Genomic DNA, 10,109 nt, shown 5'->3' with positions numbered 1-10,109 from the left:
GCGGGGGCGCTATCTCGAGATCGACTGCATCCTGTCCCTTAGCTCCGTTGGCTACGTCACCACATTTGACCGAATGCGATGGATCAACGTGGAAAAGCGTAAAGGTGGTCTCCAAAAAAAAAAAAAAAAACACTGCCGGAAACAAGTAAGTTGAATGAGAAGTTTGACAAACCGTGATTTTTTTGTACAACTTCCTCTGGAATAATAGTGGTCCGACAGAAAGATCACTGAACCCAGCACCAGCAGAGGCTCTGCGGTTACCGGTTAGCTGAACACTGAGTCGGTTAAACGTTTCTTTTCCCGTTTGATGTGTCAGATTGTGGGATGCTGAAATCTGTGTGTAGATGCAAAATGAGGGAAGCTGTTGCGCTGCTGACATCGTGTGTGGTCGTGTGTCTCCTCCTGAGCCTCAGCCAGGCGGCCAGACAAGGACAGGACATTAGATGTGGAGGTATGTGCTGTGTCTCCCCCTCTTTCGGTTCACCACACACACAATGTCATCCTCTTCAGATGTCATCCTCTCTCTTGTCTCCCCGCAGCCTGCAGGGCTCTGGTCGATGAGATGGAGTGGGCCATCTCCCAGATAGATCCAAAGAAAATGATTCAGACAGGATCCTTCAGGATCAACCCGGACGGCAGCCAGTCCATCAGAGAGGTGAGGTGGAGCAATTCAGGCGCACAGTAATCTGAGTCTAACCCAGTCTGTAGGCTGCATCTCTGCATTATTATTCTTGTAACATTACTCAATGCAGTCCTGCGGCTGTTGAACCTGTTTCATGACAATTTCAGATTATAAACTTTTTTAATTATTTAAATTAAAAAAAAAAAGTTTTACTTTATTGTTAAGTTGGACAAATAGCCTCCCAGATCAGTCAGTAGATGTATTTCTTTGTTTTCTTTGTATTATTATAGTACTTTTTTCTTTTAAAGTGAATTGGATATTGAAAAACCTGATGTAAAACCCAGCATTAGATGTTCATGGTGGCCACACATGCTAAGGCCAGTCCATCACAACATTTTTACAGATGCGTTACATTTTGAAAATATTTTGAAAGGCTCTCAATGTGTACTGTACAAATGAAACCACACCAGACAAACACATTTTTTGTTTTATTAATGACACAACCAGATGAAGTCTTTAGAAAGGAATATTATATATTACAAAAGACAAAATATCCCTTAAATCATAAACATGACAGACATGACAAGTTATGCAAGTGACTATAATGCACTAATGTCAGGCTGGTTGAGTTTGAAATGGTGTGTGCATTTATAGTTTGTATGTAAAATGAATAAAATATATTTTTCAGTGGTTGAGAAGTTGACTTATGAATATGGTCAGATTTGTGCTACCAAAGGGTCCTATTTGGAGTTGGATTTAATACTACTAGGAGAGACAAAGGTCAGTTCAGTGAAATGTTACAGCCACCTGACTGATAAAAATGGTACCCAAGGGTGTGTAGAACACAGGAACTTAAGTAAACACATGCAAATAGACTTAATAAAAGCAAATGAAGAAATCTTGAGCTTTTTTCTTAGACAGCACATATATCAGCTTTACAAGGAACATATGTGAAGTTAAATAAGGCCAACATTTTTGGTAATGTTGCACAAACAAGTGGAGAGTCATAACTAAAAATTAATTCAAGATGGGCATCATAAAAATGTGGTACCACTTATACAAGATATTTTTTAACAATTATAATTAGACATGTAAAACTGTGAATACACTCAATATACTATAGGGTTTAGTGTTTTAGTATGTACAGAAGCTCTTTCTCTATGCATGATACAAGGTTGAGTTTTATACCATCAGGTTCCTCTGGCTCGCTCAGAAGGAAACCTTCTGGAGCTAATGGAGAATGTGTGTGAGAGGATGGAGGACTATGCGGAGAAAACGGATTCTTCTACAAACAGAAAGTCCTACATTAGGATAAAATCTCGCAATGGTGGGGCTATGGACCTGTCAGAAGCAACTCTGGATTCACGAGTTACAGCCAGTTTAAAATTTGCAGTAAGTTTTCTGTTTATCTTTATTTAATAATTTACATTGAATAGGCTGGTCAATGTGTTGTCTGATTAAGAGTATTTATGTGCATCATGTTCCTTAAGTTTTGCCTTATACCCTTTATTGGGGCACAGTTTCTGACAGCTTATTTTGACTTATTTATCTCCAGTGTGAAACGATTGCAGAGCATCATGAAGATGAAATTATTGAATTCTTTGCCCATGAGACAGACAATGTAAAGGACAAACTCTGTAGCAAAAGGACAGGTATAATTTCATCTTTCTTTAGTTAAACACTAGACTGTTTTACTGTTGTAGCAACTGTTTAACTATTTTTTATTTTTTTTAAACATCCTGTGTGCTCTGCAGACCTCTGTGATCATGCTCTGAAAATTCCCCATGATGAACTTTGATATCATCTCACCATGGCTGCCATCTCTCCTCAGCTGAAATAGAGAATTTAGGTGCTGAATTTTTTTCATATTTCACTTATCACGGGTTCATGGCAATAGTATGGTAAGCAGTAAGATGTAAACAAATTCTTAAAATCTGTAAAATACCAGGATATTCACCTTAAAACAAAACCTCTTATTCCTGTGACAATGGAAATTTTAAGGCCCAATTTGCCATTTTTAGCCTTATAACTTTAGACTGTTTTGTTTCTTGTTTACATACTGTAACTTATTATACTTTTCAAGATTCTGTGTTTGTTGTTTTGCCTTCAAATGCTCCTCACCAGATGAAACAGAAACTGTGAAACTGCAAAAATGAAATCAGACTTCTCAGTAGATTTGGATTTTGCATAGGATTAATTGTGTGTTTAAAAAAAAAATACATTCAGTAAGTATTCTGTAAGACTAGTGTGTAAAGATCAGGTGGAGATTTGGTCAATTGCTTCTTCAGTCCATATTGTTAAAAAAATCTACCAGAGCTTAGTGGAAGTGCTTTGATCAAACTAGTTACAAGAAAATCCCACCTGGATGACTGAGAAGATTTGCTGTCATGAAGTGTTTGTGGAGTTTTTAATGTTCACCAATATTTATTTTCCAAGATCACTGGGATAACTGATGCCAGTTATGCAGTTTTTTGGTTGGGTAAAACAAAATCATTAACAATTACAATTTAAAGGTACATTATTTGAGATCATGAAAGGAGACTGTAAGATTTGAGTGAAATCAGTTTTACTGTAGTTCAAATGAGAAGATGTGTCTAAAATACAGAACAAATGGAATTACAAGCACTGTTAAACTTCATCTACACCCTTTTGCAAAATTATGAGTTTGAACTTCTTGTGTCCTGAACACACATTTATATACCCAACTTTTTAAATACACAATTCGACCACTGATAAATTAAACTATGTATGTAATGTAAGTATGGGTAACTGGTTACAGGAATTATGTTCTAAAGAGATCTACTTTCCCTCAGTGCTGCCCAGTGTCCCCCTGTATTAGGATAGGAGAAGGTTTTGGTTTCTTTAGTGTAGTAAAACTGAACTCTAAAGTAATCCCACTAGAGCATGCTGTAGTCCACAGTTTGGTTGTTGAGCGCTCAAATCCTCATGGTGTATGACTGGTGTAGAAAAGTCAGGTTCTTAAATATTGGGGCTCTTTTTTTTTTTGGCATTGGGCTTCTATACCCCACCACATTACATTTTAAATTAAACTGTAAAGATTTGAACAAAGTATAGACTTCCACCATTATTTTATGGGGTTTGACAATAGTGTGGCATTAACCATTCAGGAACCATACAGCAATTGACATACACACATCCCCATTTTTGGCTTTTAAATAGTGGAACAAATGGCTGAAAAGCATTTGCATAACCAGGTGTGGCCTGTTTACTCATACTCCATGACTAATGCAGATGATAAAAAGCCTGGAGCTGAACCAGAGGCCCGAGAGGTTTCTGCAAATGAAGGAAGCCATTATAACACAGAAAATACTAAAATATAAGATAGTAAAAACATAGGAACTGGCCAATACAACAGTAACATTTTAAAAAAATGAATTCACTGGCAAGCTCAGCAACAGCAAATATACTGGAAAAACACGAAAGACTGTCCATGATTAAGAAGAACCCTTCTACTACATCTAGCCAAGTCAAGAACACTCTTGAGGAGGTAGGGGTGTCAATTTCTACAGACAGAGAGGGATGTATGAATAAAATACAGAGTCTTCACAACCATGTGCAAACCAATAGTACAGAGAGACCAGATTAGACTTTGCCAAAAAACACCTTTTTCTTTTTTCTTTTAGCTTTTTAGAGAGAAAATGGCTACAGTAAATGATAATCCCACACTATTGTCAAACCTTTTAAAATAAAGCTGGAACTGTTGCTCACATGTTGAGTGTCTCATTTCAAATTCAATGTGGTGATGTAGAGAGGTCAAATACCCAAAAATGTATTCTTGTTTTAATATTTATGAAACTGACTACAGTTATTTGTTATCATTTGCTTTGAAAAAACAAATGCTGTGGACATTTTCCTGAAATTCCTTTTTTTATATATAAACTTTTAAAGTTTTCTGCATCTGTTCTTTCTTCAATCATTTGAAATCCTTAAACCTTTGAAATATATTTATGACATCAATATGCATATATAATATGTTTAATTTCTAAACTATGTCAAACAGCTTCAATTATGAATAACCTGATTTATGATCATACCACTACATTCTGATATTTGCTTGTAACTCCTATAATATGACATTTAATCATCCCAAGCCAATGACAGAGGACCTTGAAACATTTTTTTTAAATACAACACATAAAGTTAATGTGTTGTATCACAAATTTACTTTTATTATTAATTTAATGTGTATTTGGAAATTTTAAACTTTTTTTCAGCATTTCTGTGTTTTTTTTTTTTTGTCCTTTCGGGTTATCCCGTGAATTCAGGTGTTCACAGCGGATCATTGTCTGCATGTTGATTTGGCACAGTTTTTACGCCGGACGCCCTTCCTGACACAACCCTCCACTTTCTACCAGGCTTGGATCGGTACTGCACAGCTGGGGATGGGAATGGGCTGTTAGGGGTTCAGTGTCTTGCCCAAAGACACTTCACCATTTAGCCAGGACTATAATTTATTAACTACATAAGAATTCATGCAAATATTTTATCTTACCTAACAAATGTAGTTTCTGAGGAAATTGTTTCTGTCCATAGAAACTGACAATTCAATTTGAGATTATACACAGTTTTAGATGATTAAATATATGAGGCTAGTGAGTGTTGAGATTATTTAACAGACTCCCACAGTCACCTCTGCAGCTGTACTATCTCAACCTGTGACTTCATCTGAGAACACAGGAACATTTAACGAGGTGAAAATGTCCTCATTGTCTTTTTTGCTCTATTTCTGTTAGCTCCACATCCTCAGCTGTAGTATTCTCTACCTCCCCCTTAAACTCCTCACTCAGACAAGACTCTTCTTGCTCCTCGTCAGTCTCTGTTTTGCTGTCTGTTTCGCCATCAAGTGTTGTCACCTCAGCCTCACCCTCTTCTGCTACAATAACAGTTTCTCCAGAGCTGTGACTGCTGGTGCTGCTGCAGGACACTGTGTCATCTTCAGCGCATCCACTTGGCTCTTCGTGACATGTATTCTTTTGGATTTGCCCCATCTCTACTTCCCCAACTCTTACTTCGGTTAAAACTTCCCGTTGCCTTGCTTCGTCACAGACCATTTTCCTGGATTTAAAGTCTACTGCAACATCTGGGCAACCCAAGTCATGTCCTAAACTCTCTGGATCCCACAACTCACTCACCTCCTCCTCTTCATTGTCAGAGTCCGGTGCTGTATGTTTCCTAATGCGATATACTGCATCCCACAGGGACTTGGGATATTGGGACTCTTCTTTGTGAGGCAAGTCACTTTCACCTCTGTCTTGAGCGGGAGTAGTACAGTGTGAAACCAGATTTAAGGTTGATTGAGAGGGAAAGTAAGATGGAAATGGTAGAGATTCTTCAGTAGAGCTCAAATAAAGAGGAGGTGGGGTAGTTTCTGGAATTGCAGTGTCAGCAGTATCAGAATTCATTTCTGAGGGACAGACAAAGTCCATTTCCAAAATAAAAACTGGCTCTATGCTTGATTTGTGTGATATGTACGGTGGAGAAAGTGTCGTCGAGGGTGAGAGCACATCTAAAGTTGATGGAGACACCTCACACTTTAAGCCTAAAACTTCAGTCTCTGGTTTAGTGTCCTGTAACATTTTGATTTCTGTTTGAGCGTGACAGTCTGTAGTGTTTACTTGGGATATTGTTTGTTCCAAAAGACCTGCAGGATTATCATCAGCATCAATATGAGTTAATTCTTTAGTTAAGTAAGTCACCTTTAAATGAGAGATATCCTCGTCTTTACCATTCTCAAAACCTTTCTCCTTAATGTTGACCTCTAATTGTTTATGACTGTCAATCATGTTGTTTTGGGATACGGTTGTTTCCAAAACATCAGAAGGACTTCCTATCTCTCTTTGTGTTTCCTTGGCTTTGACATATTTTAGCTGTGGTTGCAATACATTGTCTATAGCAGTTTCTTTAGGTATTTCAAGAGTCTGCACCAAAAGGTCTGCGGGATGTGCTTGTTTCATTTGTTGCCCAGCAGTGAAATCTCTCTGTTCCACACGTGGAGGAATTTCTGACTGGTCATTTCCCGATTGTTGACCTGACATTGGCTTTTTTGTCACATCTTTGGCAAAGACTTCATTTTTTACCATCCTTGTTGTTCTTTCCTGGTCCATGCTGCATAAGGTAATGGTGGCTGTTGCTTTTGAAGTTGCATTTGTTACATTAAGAGGTGGAGGGTTTGGGGAAAGCTCTGTGTGGAGAGTAAATGTTGGGGAAGATTCAATAGATTTGGGAATTTGCTTTTGTGGTTTGTTAGGAAAAGGTGTTTCAGGCTGAGCAGCAAGGTTTTCTGGTGTATCAGACACAGGGTTTTGAGAAATAATACCATTTGTGTTAGGCTCTGAGATATATGGAAAAGTTGTAAGCTTGTAGGGGTCTTTTGCTGGATTGAACGGATGAGGGGAGGTATCATTTTCAGCAGGCTGATTGTCTCCCTGTCTGTCCACAGTCTTACCCTCTTCACTAGTGTTTTCAAATCCATCATCCTCAGTCAATTTCAATTCCTTTGAAATATTGATGTCTGTTTCAAGTTGCGAGTCACTGTTCTCCTTAGACATCACCTGCTCTTGAGTTCCTACAAAATCCTCACATTCTTCTTTGACATCATTGCAGTCTTTTAAACACAGAGAATCCTTGGTTTGTCCAACTTCTAACTGATTCCTTGACCATTTTTTATCTGCTTTGTCCCCAGTGATTTCTTTAACTGCATCATGAAAATTATTCTTTGGTACAAAGGGTTTAAATTCGTCTTCCCGTTCCTCAACATGCAATTCAGGAAATGATGTAGCACCTCCAGGTTGCCGCTCAGTGATGCCGTCATACAGAGGGATTCCTAGAATTCTTTGAGCACGTTCCTCTAAGGTTTCAGGAACAGAAGACGAGGGTATGCAAGGGGAAGAGACTTCACTTTCACATTTGGCCGACCTTTTCTCTATAAGAGCTGAGTGTGGGTCGTTTGCAGGATTTTCATTTATTTCCAAGGATTCAGTTTCTGTATTTTGGTCATTTGTCACATGCAGAATATTTGGTTCAGGGGTGCTTGTTTGAATTTCCTGCCCATTGTGTTCATTTTTTGCTGTATAGCTGAAAAATTGAATCTGTTCTTTCTTTGGCGATGGAATAAGCTCCATTTTGACTACAACGCAGCTTGTGTCAATAACCAAGAGCCCTTTATTGTCCTCAGATTCTGTGTCCTTCTTGATGTCCAGTCTCTGCACTTCATTGTTGATGGGATGAACTTTACACCCCTCTTGGCTATGTAGACCATCTGACTCTCTTTCTAATTTAAAACAGCAAGTCGATGAACTCCCAGTTTCAGGCCCGCTCGTAAAACTCGGCTCCTTCCACAAAGGATATTTGACTGACATATTTGTAGAGTTTACATCAGCTAAATTAGTTTTTCCTGGGGAAACATTGCCTGTCTCATCTCTGTTTGATGGATTATCTCCACCCATCTCACCCTCTATGAGGAGTGATGTCTCCTTCTCTTTGTCTTTGAGATTTGTCACATCAGAAGTGTCTGAGTGCTCTGTAAGTATTGGCACTCCAAAGTCTACTTCATCTGCAAAGCTCATTTGATTGTCATAAGTATCCAGTGAACCCTTAGAAACCCCTCCTAATCCTGTGTTTTCAATGTTTGACTGAGAAATGCAGAGCGGCAAGGATGGAATTTCTGTCGCACCAGCAATTCGGGACACCAGACAGAATATGGTCATCCTACCTGTCTTTTTATTTAATTTGAACTTCCTTCCTTCAATGATCTTTGCAGATGCTTGATTATTTGTCTTTGTATTCTTATCTGCTTGCGTTGTTTGGGGCTGTTCCAGTAGCAACGTAGTTGGATGCTCCGAGTGTGCATTCAGGACACTTACAGGACTACTTGCCTGTAAGTCACCTGTTTCCTCTCTTCTGAGCTTCATTTCTTCCACCTCTGCACAAGTTTTATTCTCATCTGTGCTTGTAAAGTTTTCTTTCTCTTCCTTACTATTATATTGCAGCTCTACAGAAACATTCTGCTTCTTCAGTGTGGGCTGTGACCAGTAAGTGTGTCTCTTACCTTGCTCTTCCCAGCTGCTGTCACGGTGATGTGCTACAGGTGAACATCTATGCTGGTTCTTATAGGGAGGAGGAGCAATATAGCCAGGAGGATGGCTAAACATCCTCCTTTGGTAGCCTGTCTTTCCTTTAATGTCCACAATGTTGCTTGTGTCGAGGGCTGGAGCTTGTAGAGGATAATACGTTGGAGTTTGCAGTTTGTTTCCTCTATCCCATACTCCCGATTCTCTGATGTTTGCAGATTGTCTGACTTGTTGTATTGCTGCTACCCGGGGATCTGTTCCAGTCCGGCCATGCCTCTCTGGAGTCCTGCAAGTCTCCAGCAGACCCTGAGAGGAACCTCTTAACTCTGCCTCTACACGTCTCCTCCTTGGAAGAGTATGGCTATACCGAGCTGCCCATGCTTCCAGCTCGCGATAGATGCTGTCGCTCCTCTTAGTAGAAACTTCTCTGTTGTATTGAACAGGACTGCAGGGCTCCCATCTACTCTGCCATCCCTCTCTTAGAAGCCCTCTTTCATATTCCCTTGTTGTTCGTTGAGATGCTGTCCACTCTCTGTTTCTGTCCTGGTGCTGCTGAGTTTGATGCTCCAGAATAAAAGGGAAATAAGAGGAAGGAGGGGCTGGTAAGTCTTGCTCTGTCCAGTTGGTGTACTCCTGTAGAGTCCCTCCTGTTCTAGATCCTGGTACTGTCCAGTAACATGACTCCCTGCCTTGATCCTGCTGCTCACCATAGTACAATGGATAATGGGTTGCTTGATGTCTGTTATGGTACCTTTAGGTATTAATAAGAGACAATGTGTACATTAAATAAAAAGGGAATATATTATTTTCAGCTATGATGACTATCCCTCAATACAGTATATGTTATGCTGTTTTTGAAGAAAAAAATTCCATGACATTTGATTCCATTTTTGAGCTCTGGTATGACTTTATGCTACCTGTATAGTGCAAAACTGATGAAATGATTTGATGTAATGTAATTGAAATACTGAACTCACTCAGGTGTGCAGTTTCTCCCTGGGACAGTACCAAATTTGGCATAAAGAGGCAAATGATCCTGACTCTCAGGCCAGAACTCCATTATTTGGTGTAATAGACAGATCTGAAACATGAAAAAAATATTATGCAATAAAAAAGTTCTTAAATTACATAGATTAAAATAACAGATTTAACTAGTTCTCTATTATTTTCATTTTAAATTAAATATATATTCTTTGGTTTTTAAGTTTTCAAGAGGCCCAGACTTGTAATACTTGTACTACTTGTAATAAATGTTACATATTGTTATACATGTTAACACATACCTTCAGTTGATTCTTTCAGATTATCGTCCTTGGTGTTCATGAGGTGCCATGAGGTCTAATGAAGTCCGAACTGGATGAGTTGTTTTAAAAGGCTGGTGGTTTTTTAGCAGCCCC

General features: G+C 38.9%; 1 protein-coding gene and 1 long non-coding RNA gene across 4 annotated transcripts; one reads left to right on the top strand and one right to left on the bottom strand.

Moving 5' to 3' along the window:
- The first annotated feature begins 21 nt into the window (after window positions 1-21).
- On the top strand, window positions 22-4,352 carry cnpy2 (canopy FGF signaling regulator 2). 3 transcript variants are annotated; one of them, XM_067505812.1, is made up of 6 exons: window positions 22-145; window positions 317-451; window positions 540-655; window positions 1,817-2,014; window positions 2,178-2,274; window positions 2,377-4,352. In XM_067505812.1, exons 2-6 carry the CDS (start codon window positions 325-327, stop codon window positions 2,418-2,420), a joined length of 582 nt encoding a protein of 193 aa, XP_067361913.1. In that variant the 5' UTR covers window positions 22-145; window positions 317-324; the 3' UTR covers window positions 2,421-4,352. The 3 variants fall into 3 exon arrangements, with proteins under 3 accessions (XP_067361913.1, XP_067361915.1, XP_067361914.1); XM_067505814.1 differs by having other exon boundaries at window positions 66-145; window positions 345-451; XM_067505813.1 differs by lacking the exon at window positions 22-145 and adding an exon at window positions 152-263 and having other exon boundaries at window positions 345-451.
- A 4,997-nt stretch (window positions 4,353-9,349) lies between these two features.
- Window positions 9,350-10,109, bottom strand: LOC137128105 (uncharacterized). Its single transcript, XR_010914512.1, has 3 exons — window positions 9,996-10,109; window positions 9,690-9,793; window positions 9,350-9,463 (listed from the first exon to the last, which is right to left on the bottom strand). It is a non-coding gene; the product is annotated as an uncharacterized lncRNA (long non-coding RNA).

This window comes from Channa argus, chromosome 5 (genome assembly GCF_033026475.1).
Source record: "Channa argus isolate prfri chromosome 5, Channa argus male v1.0, whole genome shotgun sequence".
NCBI lineage: Eukaryota > Metazoa > Chordata > Actinopteri > Anabantiformes > Channidae > Channa > Channa argus.
This window is presented reverse-complemented; position numbering and strand designations above follow the sequence as displayed.

Bases quoted from the DNA above. Each gene is read 5' to 3' on its own strand.
- cnpy2 (XM_067505812.1), top strand. From the start codon at position 325: ATGCTGAAATCTGTGTGTAGATGCAAAATGAGGGAAGCTGTTGCGCTG. The intron at 452-539 runs GTATGTGCTGTG...GTCTCCCCGCAG, and splicing joins ACAGGACATTAGATGTGGAG to CCTGCAGGGCTCTGGTCGAT. The intron at 2,015-2,177 runs GTAAGTTTTCTG...ATTTATCTCCAG, and splicing joins CAGCCAGTTTAAAATTTGCA to TGTGAAACGATTGCAGAGCA.